Source organism: Microcaecilia unicolor, chromosome 2 (genome assembly GCF_901765095.1).
Source record: "Microcaecilia unicolor chromosome 2, aMicUni1.1, whole genome shotgun sequence".
NCBI lineage: Eukaryota > Metazoa > Chordata > Amphibia > Gymnophiona > Siphonopidae > Microcaecilia > Microcaecilia unicolor.
Window position 1 is genome coordinate 289,033,232 of NC_044032.1, and position 24,525 is coordinate 289,057,756.

The 24,525-nt window shown below is 45.3% G+C and overlaps 1 protein-coding gene across 5 annotated transcripts in view; it reads left to right on the forward strand.

Annotated features, from left to right (window-relative positions):
- Window positions 1-1,346: 1,346 nt before the first annotated feature.
- MAGIX (MAGI family member, X-linked) overlaps window positions 1,347-24,525 on the forward strand; it is an 81,137-nt gene continuing 57,958 nt past the window's right edge. For 2 of the 5 annotated variants that reach the window (XM_030194250.1, XM_030194251.1), the window contains exons 1-3: window positions 1,347-1,496; window positions 2,972-3,175; window positions 3,613-3,710. In XM_030194250.1, the coding sequence (XP_030050110.1) occupies window positions 1,448-1,496; window positions 2,972-3,175; window positions 3,613-3,710 (351 nt within the window). In that variant the 5' untranslated portion in view covers window positions 1,347-1,447. Of the gene's footprint in view, window positions 1,534-2,971; window positions 3,176-3,355; window positions 3,528-3,612; window positions 3,711-24,525 lie in introns of those variants that run through there. The other 3 variants (XM_030194253.1, XM_030194254.1, XM_030194252.1) reach the window with 3 other exon arrangements.

A 24,525-nucleotide genomic window follows, 5' to 3' on the forward strand; every position in this document is an offset into this window, starting at 1 on the left:
TCTGGAAATTGGAATGACAAGTGAGGTGATTAAATTTGCAGATGACGCAAAACTATTCAAGGTTGTCAAAACACATGTGGACTGTGAAAAATTGCAGGAACACCTTAGAAAACTGGAATACTGGGCATCCAAATGGCAGATGAAATTTAATGTAGACAAATGCAATGTGGTGTACATTGGGAAAAATGATCCAAATCATAGTTTACCTGATGCTAGGGTCCACCTTAGGAGTCAGCACTCAAGAAAATGATCTAGATGTCGTTGTATGCTGAAATCTGCTGCCCAGTGCATGGCAGCCGCCATAAAAGCAAACATGATGCTAGGAATTATTAGGAATGGGATGCAAAATAAGACCAAGGATATTATAATGCCTCTGTATCACTCCATGGTGCAACCTCACCTTGAGTATTGCATTCAGTTCTGGTCGACGTATGTCAAAACAAATATAGCGGAATTAGAAAAGATTCAAAGAAGACGACCAAAATGATAAAGGGATGGCACTCCTTCCATATAAGGAAAGGCTAAAGAGGTGATGCCTCTTCGGCTTGGAAATGAGATGGCTTAGGGGGGGGGATATGATTGAGGTCTACAAAATCCCGAGTGAAGTAGAATGGATAAAAGTGAATCGATTTTTCACTCTTTCAAAAAGTACAAAGACCAGATGACAATGAAATTACATGGAAATACTTTTAAAACAAATAGGAGGAAATATTTTTTTCACTCTTATTAAGATCTGGATCTCGTTACCGGCTATTCTTATGTTCTTATGAGAAAAACCTGGAAGAAGCAAAAGGGAGGTTGAGAGTGAGAGGGGGAACAAGTAGGGGGGATGATGCATTACACTATTTTCTCCTCCCATCGCCCTTTAAAATCTTATATCTGCTCATATGTGTCATGTATGAAATTCAATCATAGGAAATAGGGAAACAGGCAGATAAAAATAATACTAAAACAAAGCAGCAGGACAATTATGTATTGTGCTTATGCTTAAGCAGGATATATGATAATGTCTTTTAAAAACAGGACTGCCCAGTGTAGGCAGGACACTTGGGCACCCTGTGTGCGCTGGCTTGCCCTGCAAACCTCTCCATCAGTGTATCAGTCAAATAAATGCAGCAGGCAGAAATCAGTGTCCACGGACTCCTTTTCTGAGTTGCTGTAAACTCGATAAGTTGATAGTCCTTCTATTTGGTACGTGCGATCACTGTAAAGTGTGCTGGGGTTGGTACAGAGACTCCTCTCTGGTGCTCTAAAGGTTAAATATCTGCTACCTGTTGACGCTGAGGCGATTTGCAGTGTTTACAGGCTGCCAGTGGTCACTGCACACATTCCTTTCTTCAGCCCTCCTCCTCCTCTTCTCTGCAGCCTCAGTTTGCTCTGTCCTCCCGGGAGCGAGCAGCAGGGAAAGGCTCGCTCCAGGCCACCTCGACCCCCCTATTGCGCTGCCATGTTTGACCGGGTTCAGTCCATGCTGAGGAATGCCAAGGAACTGAAACGTAAAGACCCCTCCCCTTTCCTCCGGGTTTTAGATCTGTAAGGCTTTAGCATCCTAACTTCAGCCAGCAAATCGCCCAGGTCTAGGAGTGTGTGTGTGTGTGTGTGTGGTGGTGTGTGGGGGGGGGGGGGGGGGGGGGGGGGGGGGAGGAAGGAGGAACTTCAGGGAGTGCAGGGAAGGGTGCAGAGTGCTGGGAATAGGGTGCAGGAAGAGTGAGGAATGCAAGGAGTGGGGTGTAGAGAGGGTGGGGAGTTTTGGGAGTTGGTGCATGGAACACTGGGAGCATACTAGGAGGGGGTGAAGAATTTGTTATGGCTGCTGAGAGTTACAATGGGTTAGACAGGGAGAGGAAAGAGATGAGAAAGGGAGAGAGTACAAGAGGCCACTACAAAGAATTGGATGTTGGAGCAAGCTGGGATATTTCTACAGGTTTCTAATAACAGTGTCCGTAGTTAATGTTTCACCAGCTCAGGCTGGGTCCAGCTGCCAATTCTGTGTACATATTAAGGGGTTATAGAAATATAGAGTGTCCAGGACAAATGGACTGTGAAACCTTTAGCGCTGCCAGGTGGAGGACTTGGGATCCCAGCCAACCCAGCTGGGGTTAGACTACACTTGAGAGGTCACCACTTTTTCCTGTGGTGTTTGGATGACTGGAGCCTTCATGGGAGACCATATGTGAGAGGGTTGTGCAGAGGAATGTGCTTTGTGAGCATTTGTTCTGTATGTTTATGCCCAGAGACAGGGCCGGCTTAAGGGGTTGTGGCGCCCTGAGCCAGCTTTTGTGAGAGGAAAGGAATATACTCTCAGGACTGTGAAAGGTGAGCCAGTGAAGCAGGTTTTTGGCACCCTTGACCTGTGGCACCCTGAGCCAGTGCCTCACCTAGCTCATGCCTTAAGCTGGCTCTGAGGACAGTGCAAGGATACTGAGTCACAGGCAAATCAGCTTTGTGCCTGCTCTGCTGACCCCCAACCTACTTGCCACGCTTCTCCCTTTTCTGTAAGGCCAGCACAGTGAGCGCTTTTAAAATACGTGGTCATAGGTCAGTACTTCTGAGGCTGATCTTGTGATGCACCATAACTGTGCGTTTTAAATGTGCTCGCAATGCAGGCCTAAAGAAAAAGTAGAAAAGAGTGCTGGGGAGCCGCAGTACAGGCTTCTGATGTATTGATAATCAACTTAATATTCTGTATGGCTGTCGGAGCATGGAATCCCTTCCAGTCATGCTGCTCCACCCTGCCTGCTCTCCTGGCTGTATTGCCACCCCTCCAAATTCTGGCTGACTATGAAGTAGCAAGAGGGCAAATATTTGATGAGGAGTATGGGACTTGTGTACCATGAACACATTATATAGGTGCAAGTTTGGGATTGCCGGAGGGATTGCACATGATAAATGTTTGTAGGCACATGCTTACTGGAGGGTTATACCTCTCTCCCTAGCCTCACTATACAATCTCTGGGTTGTTTTTCTGCAGCTGGCTCCCTGATACCACACAGGATTAGTGAGATCCGCCATGGCAGTCCTGCTCAGCGTACCCGCAAGATGCAAGTTGGGGATCGACTGGAGGGGGTGAATGGGCGTTCTATCGCTAGCATGTCACATGGAGAGATAGCCCAACTGTTCCGACAGGCAGGCACAAAAATCCGGCTCCGAATCCTGCCTCAGAGTGAAGACCCAGGCAAGAGAGACAGGAGATGAATGGGGGTCCCAGTCATGAAACATGTCAAAAGGAGGACTTAAGGAGAGACAGGCTAAATGAAGGACTGAAGGCAGGCAGTCTGGCTGGGAGGAAAGAGGATGACTGGACTATATGGATATAGGTATACCAAGCAGGAGAGAGATGCAAAGTCAACTGACCAAACAGAGAGACAGAATGGAGAGAAGGGGCTCTCAGTATCCAGGGAAGAAAAGTAGGCCAAGAGAGCATGAGGAGCTGGACTGGCAACAGCGACAGATCAAGATGGGGGCCAAGAAGAAAAGACAGGCCAAAAAAGGGAACCGGGTTGGAGAGACAGGCCAAGGGGGATCAGGTGGGAGACGTGTAGGCTTGTTTATGTATGGGCTTCCTCGTGTGCCGTCTCACGTTTCTCATTAGATGTGTCTGCTTCTTCTCAGGAGCTGCCAGCAAGATGGAACCTGCAGAGGTTGAGATTGACAGCAGCCAAATCCCTCACAGTTCAAAGATGCAGAGGCCTTTTGCTCCCAAACACCAGGTACAAGACTCCAAAAACAAACATAGTGGTCTTGTTCCCAGAGCCAGGTTTCCATTAGGCCAGCAAGGGCACAGGCAGGATATGATGGACAGCAAACGGTCAGTGAGAGGGTAGGATAGGCAATAATGAGTGGTCAGTACAACAGATAGAGGGGAACTGGCAGTGAGGAACTGGCCACGTTATTATATACACTGAAGACTTGCACATTATGACCACTACTGAGTAAGGTGGTTTTGTTCTGTGATGTTCCCCAGTAGTCAGAACCAGTGGGAAGCTGGCTTTAGTGAGTATAATTGATCAGCAGCCACAGTAAATAGTTTTAGGTCACTTCCTGTCCCAGGGACCTCTTCCTGCAAAAAGGCTGTGCCAGCTTTATCCAGTTTGTTATCTGGATAGCGGTCTCAATATTGCTGTTATCTAGATAGAGGTGCCAGTCACTGTTTATTTCACCTGCACCACCTTGGCTAAGTTGGCTGGATAAAACTTACTAAATAATGAAGATCATTTCCTACCACATTACAGTAAACCACAGGACCAACACAACAATATAATAAAATCGTATCTAGAAAAATACCACTAACCAAAGAATCACTAGTTAAATGGGATCATAAGCTCCAAAACAGAAAAGCTCCTTGTGACTCTGGGCAAGTCACTTAACCCTCCATTGCCTGCCGCATTGAGCCTGCCATGAGTGGGAAAGCGCGGGGTACAAATGTAACAAAAATAAATAAAAATAAAATAAGATTCCAACAGGTAAAACAAGTAAGGCCACTCAATCCCATCAAAGGATTTTGGGGAATAAGGGCCAGTTGTATATTCCAGTAGAGGCTCGCAATATAAATTCTGTCTTGCACAGAAATGAGGACTTCCAAAATTGCTCAACACATATGTGCATAGGTTTATATAGGTAATATAAGCCAGAGTTATATTGATACTGATATTGTTTTATGTCCTTATTAAATACAGTGGAGGCCTAGTGGTTAGGGTGGTGGACTTTGGTCCTGGGGAACTGAGTTCAATTCCCACTTCAGGCACAGGCAGCTCCTTGTGACTCTGGGCAAGTCACTTAACCCTCCATTGCCCCATGTAAGCTGCATTGAGCCTGCCATGAGTGGGAAAGCACAGGGTACAAATGTATCAAAATAAATAAAAATTACTGTAATATAGCATATGCAGGCATTACAATTATTCAAACTTAAAAATGCTTGCAAATCTTACAAAATACTGCAGCAAGGATCTTAATGTAATCCTTTTACTTTGGCATCTTCACTGGATCCCAATTGAATACAGGATAAAAGCATCATTAGTAATTTCATATATACCACTAAGCTGCTCTCCATCCTCCTGTATGCAGCCTGACGGTCTCGGCGAGATTCAAAATGGCCGCCGAGACTTCAATTCTTGGCGGCCATTTTGAATCTCGCCGAGACCGTCAGGCTGCATACAGGAGGATGGAGAGCAGCGCGCTGGGCAGGAAAGAGGGGGCTCTTTCCTGCCCCGACGTCACTAGACCACCAGGGAAGATCGCGTGAGTAAGGGGAGAAGTGGTGACAGGGCCGGGGGGGGGGGGGGGGGAGGAGGTAACCCTGACGGTGATCCCGAACTTGGAGGGAGGGATTCGGACAAGGCGCACCGGAGCACCTAGGTTTTAGAGGAGGGAAAAAGGAAATAATTTTTTTTCCTATTTCCCTCCTCTAAAACCTAGGTGCGTCTTATGGTCCGGTGCGCCTTATAGTCTGAAAAATACGGTACACATGCATATTAGGAAGCTCCCAACAGCAGGGTGTTAGAACCTACTCTGGGCAAGAGTGTGGATAGAGAGGCTAGGCCCAGGGCAGAGACTGAGCAGGACCAGGAACCAAATACAAGTAGGAACCACAGGTAGAGTTGGTAAAAGAATGAGACAGGAATCAAACATGGAGTAAGTGGGAAAGAATTCGCACTGCAGCAGCACAAGTTGATGGAATAGCAGTGGATGCTGGACAAGCCCACCAAAAACTGCTGAACCAGCAAGGGTATGTCTGACCAGGCTTCCTTATGTACTGTCACTGATAAGACAAGCCACTTGCCGGTCCATCAGTCTCCTTCGGTGAATGTGCATCTCCTTCTTCCACTTGTTCTCAGGTTTTCCAGAAGTAGCTTGCAGCTATGCAGTCTCTGTGACACAGCCCTGGCCTGTCCTGTGAGGCTGCAGGTTTGATTCCTGAACCTGTCCTTGGGACACACCCAGCCAGTCGTGTTTTCAGGATATCCACAATAAATATGCATGACATAATTTTGCATGCATTACCTCCATTGTCTGCAAATCTGTCTCATGCATATTCATTGTGGATATCCTGAAAACCTGACTGCCCAGGTACACATCTCACCATAACCCACTTATATTGTATAGTGAGCCCTCCAGTAGCAGAAAAATACCTACTGTACCTCACTATACACCGCTAGAATAGCTGTCAAGCTTGTAGGTGTCACCTATATGCAGTGGTGTAGCAAGGGCGGGGCGGTGGGGGCGGTCCGCCCCGGGTGTCGGCGGGTGGGGGGTGCTCCGTCGAGAGCCGACAGCTCTCGTCTCCTGCCGCTACCCTGCTTTTTTTTAAAAAATCCATTGCACCGACGCAGGCAGCGCTTCCCGTCTGCCCTGTGAAGGAGAAAATCGCGTCGCTGGCGTCGGGCCTTCCATCGTTGTGTCCCGCCCTCGAGGAAATAGGAAGTTACCTCAGAAGAGGGCGGGACACAACAAGGGAAGGCCCGACGCCAGCGACGCGATTTTCTCCTTCACAGGGCAGACGGGAAGCTCTGCCTGCATCGGTGCAATGGATTAAAAAAAAAAAGCAGGGTAGTGGCAGGAGACGAGAGCTGTTGGCTCTCAACGGAGGGGGCACAGGACGGGACCGGCTCGGGGGAGGGGGAAGCTCAGAGGGGAGATGGGGATTGGGGAGGGTGGGGAGATCCTAGAGGGGTGCTCAGGGGAGAAGGGGATTGTGGAGGGTGAGTGAGCCTAGAGGGGTGCTTAGGGGAGCAGGGGATTGGGGAGGGTGGGGGAGCTTAGATGGGTCACTGGGTGCTCAGAGGGGAGAAGGGGATTTGGGAGGGTGGGGGAGCTTAGAGGGGTGCTCAGGGGAGAAGGGGATTGGGAAGGGTGAGTGAGCCTAGAGGGGTGCTCAGGGGAGAAGGGGATTGGGGAGGGTGGGAGAGCCTAGAGGGGTGCTCAGGGGAGAAGGGGATTTGGGAGGGTGAGTGAGCCTAGAGGGGTGCTCAGGGGAGAAGGGGATTGGGGAGGGTGGGGGAGCTTAGAGGGGTGCTTAGGGGAGCAGGGGATTGGGGAGGGTGGGGGAGCTTAGATGGGTCACTGGGTGCTCAGAGGGGAGAAGGGGATTTGGGAGGGTGGGGGAGCTTAGAGGGGTGCTCAGGGGAGAAGGGGATTGGGGAGGGTGGCAGAGCTTAGAGGGGAGAAGGGGACTGGGGGGGGGGGAGTGCTCAGAGGGGAGAAGGGGTCTGAAGCTGTAACTGGGGTCTGACAAGGTGGCAGGAGGGAAAATGGATCCATGCCTGGGGCAGGTGGGAGAATGGGTCTGGGGCTGAAAAAGGGGGATGCAAGGCATGTGGTGGATGAAGGGGGCTGAAAAGAGCAGGCAGAGAGAGAGGGGACAGACCCTGGATGGAAGTGGGGAGTGTGAGGGAGGGTAGACTCTGGATGGATGGGAGAGGGAGGGCAGACGGATTGAAGGGGCAGAGAGAAAGGGCAGATGGTGGGTGGAAGGGGGAGAGAGAAAGAGGGCAGCCTGGGGCAAATGGTGGATGGAAGGGGCAGAGATAGAGGGCAGATGTGGATGGGAGGAAGATGGCAGACTGGGGCAGATGGTGGATGGAAGGGGCAGAAATAGAGGGCAGACAGTGGATGGAAGGGGCAGAGAGAGAGGGCAGACAGTGAATGGAAGGGGCAGAGAGAAAGGGCAGACAGTGGATGGAAAGGACATTAGAGAGGGCAAACACTGGATGGCAGAGAGCGAAGACAGATGCTGGATGGAAGGAAGACAGTGAAAAGAAGATGAGGAAAGCAGAAACCAGAGACAACAAACTGTAAATAAAATATATATTTTAATTTTTTTGCTTTAGGATATAGTATTGTAGCTGTGTTAATAAATGTTTATAAATAGAACATGTAAATAAGGTAATCTTTTTATTGGACTAATTTTAATACATTTCAACTTAACTTTCAGAGAAGAAAACCCCCTTCCTCAGGTCAGGATAGGATACTGTAACAGTACTATACTGTATTGACCTGAGGAAGGAGATTTTGGCCTCTGGAAGCCAAATGTATTAGTCCAATAAAATGGTATTATTTTATTTTCTGTATTTGTTTTATTTCTATTTGTTAATTTGTAAAGTGGTGATTGGTATTTGTTAGTTTTTTCAAATTTACATCTGCTGTCTTTATATTTTGCACAATACTAGGGGACAGTTTCTGTTTCTGTGGTGTTGCATTGTATGCAGAGTCTGGCATCGGGGGTTCAGTTTAATTTTTGTCTAAATAGAAAGTTTATTATTACTTATTCTATAGTGGATTAGGATGTATCTGTGTTTGTGAAAAAGACATGGCTTTCAGTTGGCATTGACTGTGCAGGATTGATGATCTGTACTAATCTGTCTGTTTCGTTTTACAATAGGTGAATTGATGTTCTAGTGCTCACTGTAGTGTTTAAGATGCTTTCCTTTTCCTTGTGTGACTCGTAGAAATGACTGCTTATGGTATGGTAGAATTGCTCTATAGGTCCTGAGTGTTTTGTATTCTCGGTATGCCTAGTACTGGATTTGGGGGGGGGGGGGGTGTTAAAAAAATGACCGGCCCCGGGTGTCAACTACTCTAGCTACGCCACTGCCTATATTTTCATTCATTCATTTAAGCACTTATATATGTAAGCACGGTAGGTATTTAGTGTATTTTGGAGGGCTCAAAACATTGCACCACAGGTGTACCAGTTAGAGTGGGATATGGACCTGGGTCCCCTTCTCTACAGTCCACTGCACTGTCCACTAAGCTGCTCCTCGGACCTGCTTGCTGGTCTAATAGGAATGGCCATCATATCTGAAGCTGTCATAGAGCCTGATATGTACTGTCACTGTTACATCTTAGGGGGCTGGGAAGGAGTCAGTGATCACTGGGGAATTATACCTTAATCCCTCTAGTGGTCATTTGGTCATTTAGGGCACCTTTTGGTCATTTAGTCGTGATTGAAACAGGTCTAGCTAAAAATGACTTAATTTTGGCCCTAGACTTTTTCATTTTGTCTCATTATTGCAAAAAACCGTCTGTCTTTTGGGGCCGCCCATGTCCTGCCCAAAACATGTCCCCATCATACCCCCTTGAAAATTGGATGAATATGTGGAGCAAAACATCTAAAGCTGGAGGGTTGAAAATCGCAACTTAGACGTTTTTAATAGAAAAACGTCCTTCTTCCACCAACGGTTTTTGTACTTTTTTTTGTTTTGAAAATGAGCTCCTATAGCTCCTAACCACAAGTCCTGCAGCTTTTCAAATTCTAAAAAAGAGTGTATAAATGTCTCAACCCTATGCTGACAATAAATAAATTCATCCTCTGTCCACAGTTTTAACTTGGCCCCCTTCTCTCATGATGAATGCTCTGTACAGTAGTTTGTACTGCATCTCCCTCGATGTCACCTCTTTCATTACCTCATATACCCACTCGAACAAGATGGCAAACTCCTGTGCTGGCCAAGTTTTCCCCACCTCTCATCCCTACAGCCTGGCTGAGTGATGTAAATAAGATGCAACCGTAATCCCTGTGTGGCTTTATACCAGATAGAAATTATGGAGTGTCTGTACAAATGCCTTGCCCAGATCTCTGGTGCTAAAGGCCTCCTTGTACCTGTGGCTCAGGGATTGATAATAGTGCTTGAACTGTAAATAGGCCCAAAAATGATTCCTATACAGTCCCCATTTCTATTTCAATTGTTCAAAGGATGGTAGCTCACCCTCACTGGCCCTCAAAAAATGTTCTAAATCTAAGCAGGGAACAGGAAACACATACATAATAAAATCCAGTTTAACAAAAATAACTAACGATAAGACAAAATCTTACATTACTACAACTAATACCAACTTACACTATGCAATGATAATAAAAACATAACATCAGATGGTGTTATGGTTCAATAATTTTTATTGTTGAAAAACCTCAGCACAACATTTCCAATAGGGTTTGAACAGTTTACATATCTAACACATACACTCTAGCATCTAGGTCATTGTTCACCCTGTTCTGCATTACTGCTCGCTCTCCAACAACTTTTTACAGTTTTCTCCCCCCTCCTTCCCTCCCTCCCCTTTGCCCCCCCCTCCCCTCCCTTCTCTCCTAACACAGTTATAGTCCGCATCCCCATGCTGTGATTACTTGGCTTTCACTCCCCTATCACATGTTCATTATCTGTCCTCTGGCTTGGGGTGTCAAAGTCAGCCAGAAAGGCGTCCAGCAACGCCAGAATGTTTTTATGATCTGCGGCCTTCGAGCTCCCAGTCTTGTTCTCTCAGTGCGCAACAAGTGAATCATCTGTCCTCTCCACTGAGGGAGTGTAGGGCCCTCCGCAGACAGCCATGCCAGTAGTATTGTCCTCTTTGCCACCATTATGGTTCTTGATACAAACGCCCGGCATCCCCTTGGCAGGTATCCCGTCAGCCGGGGGGTGTCCAAACAGAAGTTTGGCCTCAACTTGCCAATGTATCGCCCAGATGACGGCAGTCTGCTGAGCCAACATTCTCCAAAAGGTTCTCACTCGCGGGCAGCCCCAAAACATATGGCCCAGAGTTGCACCCTCCCCTTTACATTTGGGGCACTGACGACAGTGCCATGTGAAACGCCCTTCTTGGGGGGATATAGGCTCTCATTGTAAATTTAAATTGAAGTTCCCAGTAATATGTTTGATCCGTATTCTTGCGATAGCCTAATAAGTGTTCCCGTACCATGGTTGCCGTAATTTCGGCTTCCAGCTCTGTGCTCCATCTATGTGACAATGTCTCAAAGTCTGGCTCTTTTGCCATGTCCTTTAGATGTCTGTGGTAATACGTTAGCGGGACTTTCTGCTGTGCTCCCAGCGAGAGTGCTGACCCCAGCTCCTCCTGCACATCTTCTGTCAATGCTTCTTGTGGAAGGCTAATTATATAGTGCTTTAATTGGTAGTAATGGAACCAATCTGACGGGTTCAGAGAAAACTGGTTCCTAAGCTCCTCCCATGACTTGATTTTTCCTTTTTCATCTATCGCCTGTAGGAGGTACTCCAGTCCATTGCTCCTCCATCGCTTAAAGGCCGCGTGGCTCTGTCCCGGCGGAAATTCCAAATTACTCCAAATTGGAAGATAGGGGGTCGTGCGAGCCGAGAACCCGTGGTGCCGGCAGAGCCAACGCCACACCGCTTGTGCCGCCGGCAACAATTGTGCCTCTACCAGTAAATTAGTTTCTCCCTTGCTTTTCCTGTGCAGCAGGTAGCCAATATGTCTCCGCTTCACCTCCGTCAATTCCAGGTAGGTTGGGGTAAAGTATTGTGTACATCTGAGCCAGTCATTTATGTGCCTCAGTCCACTAGCAATTGTCATATAGCGTAAGTTCAACAGTCCCAAGCCTCCGAACTCTACCGGCAGGTATAAAGTTGACAATCCTATTCTCGGTTTTTTCTTCGCCCACAAGTAGACTTGCACAATTTTATTTAGTCTCTTTTCATCTGGCTTAGTCAGGTATAATGGCAAGGTCTGGAACACGTACAACCACCTGGGCACTATCACCATGTTATAAAGAGCTATCCTACCCAGGAGTGAAATGGGAAATCCTTGCCACATTTGCAGACTCAACCTTGCATCATTCAACAGCTTTCTCACATTCCACTCATACATTTGTGGGAGCTCTCGAGGGATTGTAACTCCTAGGTACTTTATGGCCTCCTCCTCCCACTCCATAGGCAGTGCCAACCTTTGCCTGATAGTATCTCCCTGCAACACCTCCAGTGCCCTAGATTTCCGGATGTTCAATGTATATCCTGATAGAGTCCTGAAATCCTCCACCACCTGTAAAGCCCTAATTACTGAGTGTTCCGGTTGCTGGGTGATCACAAGGAGGTCATCGGCAAATGCCAGGGCTTTGACTATGCCACCCTCCAGCGGGACCCCCCTCACTTCCCCGTCCATCTGTAGTGCGCGGAGCAGGGGTTCCATTGCCAGTATGAAGAGAAGGGGCGAAAGGGAACATCCCTGTCTGGTTCCTTGCCTAATCTCAAAAGACTCCCCCTTCACTCCATTTACCAGTACTGCTGCTCGGGGGTTATTATACAATGCCCTTAACGCATCTCCAAACCACCCCTGTACTCCCATGTAAGTTAATAGTCCAAACATGTATCCCCAGTCCACCTTGTCAAACGCCTGTTCGGCATCCAAGCTAAGTATCAGCGCTGACTCCTGTTCTCGCTAACACTTTGCCATCGCCAGGAGGAGACGTCTAACATTGCTCCCTGCTTGCCTATTCCTTACAAATCCCACTTGCTCTTCTCCTATAAGATCTGGGAGCAATTGTCCCAGGCGAGTGGCAAGTATGCGAGCCAGGATCTTTACATCGACATTGATCAAGGAAATGGGCCTATAGGACCCTGGGAGTGTTCCATTTTTCCCCGGTTTGGGTATCAGCATGATTAGGGCTTCATTCGCATATTGTGGAAACTCCCTATCCTCAATCACTTGTTCCAGGTATTTCCCCATTGCCTCCAGCCCTGGTTTTGGGAGGATTTTATAATATTCTCCCATAAAGCCATCTGGCCCTGGAGCTGAACTCAGGGCCAGTGCCTTAATGGTATCCTGCACTTCCTTTCCAGTAATGGGCCTATTTAGTGTGTCGATGTGCTGTGCCTGGAGTCTGGGGAGTCCTACCCGCTCTAAATAGCCTGCTAATGGTTCTATGTTCCTCCCCCATGTCTCCCCATAAAGCGTACTAAAATAATCATAAAATACCTGCCCTATATCCTCACTTTTATGTTTTGTCGCTCCTCTAGGGTCCCGAATTGAAGTGATCACCCGTCTCGGCCCACCTGTTTTGATCAGTCTTGCTAGCATAGTACCTGCTTTATTACCAAACCGCTGCAATCTGCACTTATAATATAGCAAAGATCTCGTGGTTTGACTGTGAATAAGAGTATTAAGAGTCACCTGGGCAACTAAGTACTGTTCTTTATTTGCTGCGGTCGGGGCCTTTATGTACTTTTTTTTGCTCTTCTGGAGTTGAGCTTCCAAGTGTAAGATCGCCCTAGCCTGCTTTTTCTTACGCGCTTGAACAAAGGCTATTATGTCTCCTCTCATAACCGCTTTGGAGGCCATCCAGTAAAGCTTTGGTTTTACTGCATGTTGCTTGTTAAATCTCTCATACTCCTCCCATTTTGTATGTAAGTAATGTGTGAATTCTTTGTTCCCATATAAATATCCCGGGAATCTCCATCCCCCTGTATGTTGATAGTATTCTGGGACTTCTAATTCCAGCCACACAATCGCGTGGTCCGATACCTCTGTTACGCACCCAGGAGAATGCCCGACTATCCATTAGTGTATAATCAATCCTAGAGCTGGTGCCATGGGCCCTAGACAAATGAGTATAGTCTTTTGTTTCGGGATGTAGAACTCTCCAAGCATCCACTAGGTTCAGGGTGCACATAAACGTCTGAAGGGCCCTTTTTCTACTCCCGCGGATTTGTGGTATATCAGATGGTGTTATAAAACAAAACATTATCATTCATCTAATGATCCATATGCACAAATAAACATATGGGTCTTTAGATTTTTCTTAAACTGAGTGATTTCCTGTCCTGTGTTACTATCTTTATGGCTTCTATTCTTCTTAATCATAAGTGAACCTGTAGGTCCTGTTGTATTTTTGCCAGGAAAGGCTTTCAATCCAGTCAATATGTTTTGTGAACTATGATCACTGGATACCTGAATAATCGCCACCTACAGGGGAAGGGCCTTAGTTTCAGTCACTTTAGCCTGCCAGTCAGGATTTAAGGGCAACATTAGAGACTTGCTCATGTTGAGCTTAAAATTCTGAGATCTCCTTAAACTCTTTTCAGTGCCTCTCTAGAACTTGAACAGTGGGAAAGAATCTTGTAAAAGGGCCAAACATCATCTGCAAAAGTGCAGCCTTATGTTTGCATCCATCATTGCCATGAATTCTTGTAATGTCTTTATGGATTCCATTTATAGTACTGAGAAGTTCCAAGGCAACAGTGAATAATAGTGATGGAAAGCCCTTTGTCTGGTGCCCCTGCTCGGTTGGAATGATGTGGACAATAGACCATTTATTTTTCCCTGACCTTAAGATTGCTATACAGGCTTTCAGCCCACCATAGAAAACTAGTTCCTAACTTTTTGCTTCCAAATAAGAGTTTAAATAATGCCATTCCTATCCCACTGGGAAAGAAACATTCAGAGGGCCGCCTCTGCTAGTTTTAAATTATGAAATTGAGATTGGTACCCAGTGGGTAGGGGGAAGAGGTGCTGAAGGTACCAAAACTGCTGCTGCTCTGACCCTGGTCTCTTCATGGGCTAGCAGAGCTTTGATTTCGCCTGATGACATCATTGAGCTGCTGCCCTCGCATCTCAAATATTGCAAGGGCAGCCAAATTAAATCATTGGATCTCCTTAGGATTGACATATTTTCATGGAATCCAACCTTTCCAGAGCCCTGACCAACACTCAGTGAGTTCAGGTCTTTATCCAGCTCTTCGCATGAGGTTTCCTTGTTTAGCACTTTCTGTGCTTCCTCAGGAATCAAAGTCAGAAGTATTTGGGTCACAAACAGGCTTATTTTCGAAAGAGAAGGACGCCCATCTTTTGACACAAATCGAAAGATGGGCGTCCTTCTCCCAGGGTCGCCCAAATCGGCATAATCGAAAGCCGATTTTGGGCGTCCCCAACTGCTTTCCATTGTGGGGTCAACCAAAGTTCCTGGTGGTGTGTTGGAGGCTTAGTGAAGGCGGAACTTGGGCGTGCCTAACACAAAAAGGTGCTTGAACTGACCAGATGACCAGTGGTCACTAACCCCCGCCCACCCTCAAAATAATTCTTTAAAAATATTTTTTGCCAGCCTCAAATGTCATACTGAGGTCCATCGCAGAAGTATGCAGGTCCCTGGAGCAGTTTTAGTGGGTGCAGTGCACTTCAGACAGGTGGTCCCAGGCCCATCCCCCCCATCTTACACTTGTGGTGGTAAATGTGAGCCCTTCAAAACCCACCAGAAACCCACTGTACCCACATCTAGGTGCCCCCCCTTCACCCATAAGGGCTATGGTAGTGGTGTACAGTTGTGGGTAGTGGGTTTTGGGGGGCTCAGCACACACGGTAAGGGAGCTATGCACATGGGAGCAATTTCTGAAGTCCACTGCAGTGCCCCCTAGGGTGCTGGGTTGGTGTCCTGGCATGTCAGGGGACCAGTGCAGTACAAATGCTGGCTCCTCCCACGACTAAAGAGCTTGGATTTGTTATTTCTGAGATGGGCATCCTCAGTTTCCATTATCGCCGAAAATCAGAAATGGCCAAGTCTAAGGACGACCATCTCTAAGGGCGACCTAAATTTCCAGATTTGGGCATCCCTGACCGTATTATTGAAACAAAAGATGGATGTCCATCTTGTTTCGTTAATACAGGTTTCCCCGCCCCTTCACGGGGACGTCCTGTGAGGACGTCCTCAGGAAAACTTGGGCGCCCCTTTCGATTATGCCCCTCAAAGTAACCTGTATTTGCTCTGTTACAGTCTATTTCAGATGTTTATAGATTATTACAATGCACCACAATTGCCTCGGGAGTCTGAGCCTATGTCTATGAGCGGCTGCTTGTTGAGGGATTTAAATTTTTCAACAGCTGTTTTTCTTATTTCCTTTTTGTTTGTTCTGGATGTTTAATACTTCCTATTACTTTTTTCATCTATAAAGTGGGGTTTTTTTGTAATATTTGCTGCCTGAGGGTTCTGTCGTGGTACCTCATGTTTTAGCTTTCATTTGTTCTGCATTGCCTGGTTTTAAGACTCCCTATTTTTTTTTTATGTTTAACAATTTTTATTGATGATCCAGCGTGTCAAAACACATCCAAAAATTTCACTATTCAACAGATTGAACATCAAAAACCCATCAAACATAAGCAGGGTAGTACACTGATTGTGGGCAAGTTATTATTCAATAAGAGGATTCTATTGATAATTGATTATTAGCATCCAGTTATCAGTACTAAGAGGCTCGTTATTCAGTTAAATTGTGTGTGCAAATTGGGAATATGCCCAAATTTGCATGCAGAAATTTAAGTGCCATTTATAGAATTTCAGGGATTATCGTCATCTAACATAAGAATAACCATGCAGGGTCAGACTAATGGTCCATCTAGCCTAGTATTCTGTTTCCAACAGTGGCCAATCCAGGTCACAAGTACCTGACAGAAACCTAAATAGTATAATAGTAAAGCAAAGGAGAACTATTTTACATGAGCATCAGTGTAAGAGATACATGTTACCTAAACTGTATGAAAAGTGAATTCAGCGTTGAGGCATCATCAATCAAGTGAACTGGCTATGAGAACTCTTAATAGCCTCTAGCTATTTCAGATCTGCAGCATGAATTGTGAGATAATCATCTGCCTCTTAAGCGGTTATAATTTTTAATTTTTTTAAAAAGCTAATGAATTTCTAATTTTAATTTTATTTGTACTCCAATTAAAAGTAAAAATATAAAGAAAAAAGCAATAAACAAAAAGCAATGAACAGAAACAGCAGCCCTTGTACTTAACTGAAAGGTGATTTCACATCACACCAGTGCACCAGATGTATTGATATTTTAGGGCCCCACTGTAATATTTAGGGCATATTTGGGGGAAGCAAATGTGTGTTGGCGGACAGTGGCTCAGTGGAGAATGTATTTCCCCCCTCTTGTATTTCCCCTAGCTCTCAACGTAGCCTGCAGCCACTGAGGCCAGCAGTGCTACTCCCATTGAAATTATTGGGAGTGGGGTAGGTGTGTGGTAGGGGTAGGGGTGTGGGCAGGGCATGGGTGTATCAGGTAGTAGGTGTTTCTCTAGTGCCCACCCATCCAACCTGTTGGCCCACCCAAAAAGTGCCTTCTGGCTACGCCACTGCAGAGAAGCAAGTAAGAAGTGAAAAGCTGGTCATTAGGTGGGGTTTGGAGGCGGAGGTAAGGAATGTCTGCTATTGTGGGGGGGGGGGGGGGGTGAGGAAGAATTGATGGTCATCAGGGGGTGTTATTTTAAGGGGGGTGAGGAAGAATTCATAGTCATCGGGGGGTGTTATTGTGGGGGGGAGGAAGAATTGATGGTCATTGGAGGAGGGGGGAAGAACAGAAATAGAAGCAAAGTCCCTTTATTTTGGAGTGGAAATACACATAAGAAACAGGAGCTAAGGTACAGGTTGTGACCATATTTTTTTTTTTCATTTAATTGTTACTACCAGCAGTTTAATGCTGATTGTTTGAGGCAGCAGCAGTATCTGGAAATACTCCTGAATAGAGCTGCTTTTGCATCTGTTCTGGTCCTACAGGTGAACTTAGAAGTGAACTGAACACGTGAATATAAGCCCCCCCCCCCCAATCTGGTTTTATATTTGAGTTAACAGTTTCCCCTCTTTTGGGGGGAAAAACATTTTGGTTTATGCTTGGATAGGTTTATATTCGAGTATATACAGTATTGCTTTCTGATGTTGAGACATAATTGGTTATCTTCACCCTCAAGGTGCCAAGTGTAAGTATAACTAGGACTTAAGTAGGTGTTTATTGAATATACACTGGAAAAACACCATCTCTCCACCCCTAGTACCCTCCCCTTGTCTGCCTTGGATCCTCCGTTCTATTTCCGTGCCATTTCTGCGCTGATGGTTCCTCAGCTGCACAAATATTTGTATTTGATTACACCAGAAAACAAGCAATAGTACCTTTGAATATACAGATTTTTGTGTACCCTCTAGACCCCTAATTACCTGTAAAACAAGCACCTATTTTTACATATTATAAACACTTAAGAATAGACACCCCTAACTATAATCATTTCCTTCTGCCCTGGTCCTTCCTAAGAGTCACATGGTTTGAGATAAGAAATGATATTTAATTTCCCCAAATCTTTGTGTAGGTAAACAACTAGCTCAGTGGCTCAAATAAGTACTTCACCAGTGCCTAACCAGAACAGGTCTTGTCTATTTCAAGTCTTTGCACTTTTTTTTTTAGAGAAATAATGGCCTTTTGCAATTAGGCCTTAATCTCTCTTGAAAAATGCAAAGACTTGTTAATTGCCATTAATTGGGTTTCTTAATGAGAGTTCTCTACACTTCCTGTGAATGGCTTCTTTCACATCTCTGGGGATTTTCACCAGTTAATTTGTCCTTTCCCATTCAAATTTGTTCTGTTGTTGTCACTGCAAGCAGGAAGTGTGATGAAGGAAGACAGCCTCCCCCCCCCCCCCCCCCCCCACCAAGCAACCCCCAGTACAGCATCTGCCCACTGGAGATCAAAAAAGTAAGACAGAAGCCACCTGATTAATATTATATTCCGGCTGGAAACCATGGAGACCAAGACAGAACTTCTTTCTCAGCTGTGAAGAAGGGTCAACCCATTAGCCATGAAATTAAAATTTCAATTTCAGAATTTTCAGTTCTGTTATCTTTTACAGTTTTTCTCGTCTGTAATCAGATATGTTTCCATTTTGGCTTGGTTTCAGGTTAGCTAAGCTTTCAGGATTTCATCTTTGGCATATCAACTTTTGACTCATCTAAGATCCCTCAGGTATATTCATGGCTTCTTCAACATTGGGTAATAAGTTTTTTTTATTTTTTTAACTGGAAATTTAAGGAGAAAGGGAGCCTCCAGCAATAATTTAGTGTGTTAGCTCTCTGCAGTGCTATCAGTGGGTGGAAGATGCATCTAGAAAGACCCTGATTTTGTTCTCTTTGTACATCGTTACCTCTGATTTTGGTGAGTAACCCTGATCATCCTGAAATGGGTGAAAGCTGGTTAAAGGCTGACCGAAACTCTATAAACTTTTTTTCGGCTGAAACCGAAACTGCAGCCGAAACCAAAATCTAATGTTTGGTTGTGGAAATGCGAACCAATGAGGCCCACTAGGGATTGACAGAGCTTGCAGTCCGCAGTCCGCAGCCCTTTGCTGAACCCGAAGGAAATTATTACCCTCCAGTCCCAGGAACTGCAAGCACAGGCTGATAACTGGGGCCCCAATGCTCAGAAGCAAATGCGGGTGCTAGAGGCCATAATTGCCAGACTAGCGCCTATGTTTGCTGGCGCACAATGTTCAGAGGCCCCTGCTGCGGGGAATTATGAGCTCTCCCCAGATCAGCGCAAGTAGCATTCTAATGTATAGGAAAGCATGCAAATGGACTCATTTTCTATTCCCTCCCCCCCCCCCCCCCCGATGCTCAGACAACAGGACCCTTCAGAAGAGCGCTCTTACCGCAGTAAACCGTACGCTAGCTCGGAGCTGGCATTAGGGTGTCTGGACTCTCTGGAGAGGCACCCTTCTGGATTCCGCTGCATGATTTGGATGCCAGAGCCACCGCAGGATTTCACAGGAGGGACAAGTGCTTGTTCTGTCTCCCTCCTATTTGCTGGGGCTGTCTGTCCTGCTGCTTACACTCTCCAAAGGGACATCCATGGGAGACGTATGTGTTAGGCGGGTAGAGTCTGATAGGTACGGACGGGGAGAGGGATCTTGGGGTGATAGTATCTGAGGATTTGAAGGCGACGAAACAGTGTGACAAGGCGGTGACCGAAGCTAGGTGGTTGTTAGGTTGTATAGAGAGAGGTGTGACCAGCAGAAGAAAGGGGGTGTTGATGCCCCTGTATAAGTCGTTGGTGAGCCCCACCTGGAGTATTGTGTTCAGTTTTGGAGGTCGTATCTTGCTAAGGATGTAAAAAGAATTGAAGCGGTGCAAAGAAAAGCTACGAGAATGGTATGGGATTTGCGTTACAAGACGTATGAGGAGAGACCCACCTGATGTGCAATCCAGAATAAAAAAGCATATTGATGTTACTGAATATGAGGACTATATACTCTGAAAAATTACAATCTAGAGCAATACATTTCCCAATTTATTTTCTAATATATAAACTTTATTTGACTGTAATATAATTTCCCCACTAACACTATAGGCTGAGCTTGAAAACAATCACCACAAGTTCCTCTCTCACAGAATCTAGTTTCTGCACGCCACAAGTTTGACTAAAGTGCTGCTTCTTAACAGAGCCCAAAAATTCATTGGAACCACCCAAATAGCATCCTAGTCAAAGTTAATATCATTTTATTATTATCATGATTTAAATAATGAAAGACTGGGAATACCTGGGATTTGTTGGAGGAATCGGCAGTGTTGGTCAGGCACAGCTGCAGACAGAGCTCCTACCTGTGATGTCACCAGAGGCCCTGCGGGAGCTGTATAAGAACTGTGTACCACAGATACCCTGGAATACCTGGGATTTGTTGGAGCAATTGTGCAGTGGTGGTCAGGAACAGCTGCAGACAGAGCTCCTCCCTGTGACATCACCAGAGGCCGTGCAGGAGATGTATAAGAACTGTGCTGTACTATAGAACGTGGGTATGTGGCTCCAGGCTTGTGCCTGAAGGGGCCTGACCAAAGGGGCATACCATGCCTCTTCAGAGCATACCGAGGAGTGAGGAGTGGAGGATTTTGTTGAGCTGTTTCTGTATCCATAGGGAAATGCAAGGGCACTAAGGTGGTGAAACCAGCACCCATTAGGGTGAGAGGCCCGATGGATCAACATCTTCAGGTTACAGCAGGTACTTCTATCATTGGAACAGTGAGTATATTGCCCTCCCCATTCTCCTTATTGTCGGATGGTTGAATTCCACCTCCTGAACCTGCAGTTATTTGAGAGTTGCAGCAATCTTCCAGGGATGGAAGTGAAATTTCACCGGGGGTGGTGCGATTCTCCAACCCCTCCCCCCTACTACTACTTATCATTTCTATAGCGCTACTAGACGTATGCAGCGTTGTACACTTGAACATGAAGAGACAGACCCTGCTCGACAGAGTTTACAATCTAATTAGGACAGACAAACAGGACAAACAAGAGATAAGGGAATATTAAAGTGAGGATGATAAAATAAGGGTTCTGAACAAGTGAATAAGGGTTAGGAGTTAAAAGCAGCATCAAAAAGGTGAGCTTTTAGCTTAGATTTGAAGACGGCCAGAGATGGAGCTTGACGTACCGGCTCAGGAAGTCTATTCCAGGCATATGGTGCAGCAAGATAAAAGGAATGGAGTCTGGAGTTAGCGGTAGAGGAGAAGGGTGCAGATAAGAGAAATTTACCCAGTTAACGGAGTTCCCGGGGAGGAATGTAGGGAGAGATGAGAGTGGAGAGGTACTGAGGAGCTGCAGAGTGAATGCACTTATAAGTCAATAAGAGGAGTTTGAACTGTATGTGGAAACGGATAGGAAGCCAGTGAAATGACTTGAGGAGAGGGCTAATATGAGCATAACGACACTGGCGAAATATTAGTCGTGCAGCAGAATTGTGAACAGTTTGAAGAGGAGAGAGATGGCTAAGTGGGAGACCTGTGAGAAGCAAGTTGCAATAGTCTAAGCGAGAGGTGATAAGTGTGGATGAGGGTTCTGGTAGTGTGCTCAGAAAGGAAAGGGCGAATTTTGGTGATATTATAGAGAAAGAAAGGACAGGTTTTAGCAGTCTGCTGAATATGAGCAGAGAAGGAGAGGGAGGAGTCGAAGATGACCCCAAGATTACAAGATGATGAGACAGGAAGGATGAGAGTGTTATCCACAGAAATAGAGAATGGGGGAGGAGGAGAGGTTGGTTTAGGGGGAAAGATAAGAAGCTCAGTCATATTTAGTTTCAGATGGTGCTGAGACATGCAGGCTGCAATGTCAGACAGGCAGGCTGATACTTTGGCCTGGATTTCGCCCCCCCCCCCCCCCCCCCCCCCATGAAGGCAACTTTTGATTCCTTGTATGTTGGGCCCAGGGACACATTGCCAGTTCCAGCACCTATAAAGTTTTCTCAGTTTATCTGCTTCTTCTCCATTGGATAATACAGAGGATGTCTCTTTAAAAGATACTGGAGGTGCAGTTTTCAGAATGGAAAAGGTTTTGCATGAGAATTTAATTACATTCTCTGAAGAAATTTCATAAAAGTTTGCTGAACATGACACTAAAGTAAAGTCAGTGGAAAAGCGTTTGTCTGAGACAGATTCTCAGCTGAAATCTGTTCAGGCTGCTATGGTTACTAAGAATAATCTTTTAATACATATGCAGATGGAAGCTATTGAGAATTCTACCAGGGCATGTAATTTGCGTTCAATGAATTTTCCTCTCCCCAAGAGAGTTGTTTAAGTCTTATTTCAGAGATACTCTTCAGTTCCCCAATTATGATTCTATAGTTGTGACTAATTTATATTATATTCCAAGTGGCACTAAAGAGGTTAAAGCAGAGGGAGGTAATGATGTGATTAATTCCCCTGATAGTTTGGATTTAACCCAATTTTTTGAATCTTCACAAGATGTCATTAAAAAGCCAGCTACTTTACTTGTTGCGCTGCAGTCTGAAGAGCAGAAGCTCAGAATTTTTAAGGCGTATTTTCCTAAGAAGAATGTTTTTTTTTGTGGTCAGGCAGCTTTTCTTTTTTTCTGATGTTTCTAGCTCAATAGAGTTTCGGAGAAAAGCCTTCTTGCAGCTTAAATATAAGATTTTGGTTGTTGGTGCCACTTTCTTTCTCAAATTTCCTTGTAAATGTTTAGTGGATTTTGAAGGTAATTATTATGTGTTTCTGGATCCTTTGCTGTTAGAGACCTTCCTGACTGGGAAACCCATTTAGGGAAGTCTTGGCCTGTAACTAATTTTCCGTTTTTGATTTTCAGTTCTTTTGAGGATAGTTAAACAGCTCTAGAGATATTATTTTATTTGCCTGTATCAGCTATGTGGTGTTTTCCTTCAGCTATATCCCCTTGATGTGAACTAGATTGATATTATGTGTTTATTGTTATTTTTACCTTGTACTTATAATTAAAAGTATAAATAAAGTAAAAAAGAAATAATGAAAGACCATATTTTACTTCCAAACAAAATAGCCTCTGCACACATAGACCGCAGTTAATGAAAACTGAAACTAAAAACCACTGTGCTTTTACAGTAGCTGACTTTGCACCACACTTGGTGTGACAGCTGATGTCATATCTCCACAGAGAGGTTGATTCCTAAGGAGCTTATCATCCCAAATTTACAGACAAACTCCTGCTAAACTTTTGTATCAAAAGCATTTATTTAGAGCACTCTACCATATAAACTACTATTCAAAATCATAACTGCATTAATTGCAATCAAATCACACAAAAAATAGAATGCAAAGAGTAGCCCAGCCCTTGTACCTGGACTGCTTTATAATCCCTTGTGGTCTAGTGGTGTAGTCAGAGCAGGAGTGATCCCCATTTGCACCTTCCTGTACCAACTCCACTCTCAAAATGGCTGCCACGACCTCTTGCGGCAGTCTCGCAAAACTTCCACCAGAAGTCACACCGGCCATTTTGAGAGTGGAGCCAGCTTGGGCAGGAGCGACTGGGGATCATTCCTGCCCTAACTTAATCACTAGACCACCAGTGATTCTCAACCCAGCCCTCGGGACACACCTAGCCACTCAGGTTTTCAGGATATCTACAGTAACTGTGCATATCACAATGCTATCTTAGGTTAATTTCAATAAATAGTTGCAGCAATAAGTGACTGTGCATGAGATAGATTTGCACTTCAAGAAGGCAGTGCATTCACATCTATCTCATGCATATCCATTGTGGATATCTTGAAAACCTGCCTGGCTGGGTGTTCTCTGAGGACTGGGTTATCAAGTAGTACACCTGACCACCAGGGATTGTATGCTAGGCCTTTGGTTGGTTGGGTGGGGGGGCTACGGGTAGTGGTGGGGGAGAGGCAACTCCTGTTCTTGAGGGAGGTGGAGGGAGAGAGAAAAACAGGACAGAGCACAAATTTTCTGTTTCCACAAAAAACGCATGGTCAGTTTTGGCCAAAACCAAAACCATGGCCGTAAATTAAAATAGCCTTTCAGCCATAACCAAAACCGAAATAGGCCTTTTAAGCTGGTAGCTAATGCCCTGCAGGTATTGGTTGAGGTCTCCTCATTCTGGAATATTCTATGTGTTCAGCTTGCCATTTATTTTTCTCCGTTTACTTTGATACCATGGTTTATTTTCTCAGCTATGATCGTCACACCCTTCTTTTGAGTATGCCATGGACTCCCAGAATTCTCAATCATGCTGAGTCTTCTGTGCTAGTGTTTGAGATAATTTTGTCTCTTTCTCTTAGGTCTATGATGGTCTTATTCAGCACTTTATTTTTCTGATATAAACTGTCTATAGCATTAATTGTTTTCCCATTTCAATCAGAAATATATTTAAACACATCTTTTCCAGCTAAATAAACAGATATTTAGGAGACCGGCCACTGGAAGGTAGCACATAGAACACACATAGCACAGCGTGGCACTGCAGTTCTGTCTTAAACGTTCCATGAATCTGTGTGCCTGTTTATACAAATAGAAAAACATAGTGAAGGGTCTTTTATTAAATTTAAATGTCTTTTGAGGACTCATCTTTTAAAATGAGCTTTTAACAACTGAGTGTTGAGGGCACAGACTCCTGCCAAGAAACTAGGAGAATGGTCTAAGGTTTAGCAATTAAAATTCAATGCGAAGAAATGCAAAGTGATGCACTTAGGGAGTAGAAATCC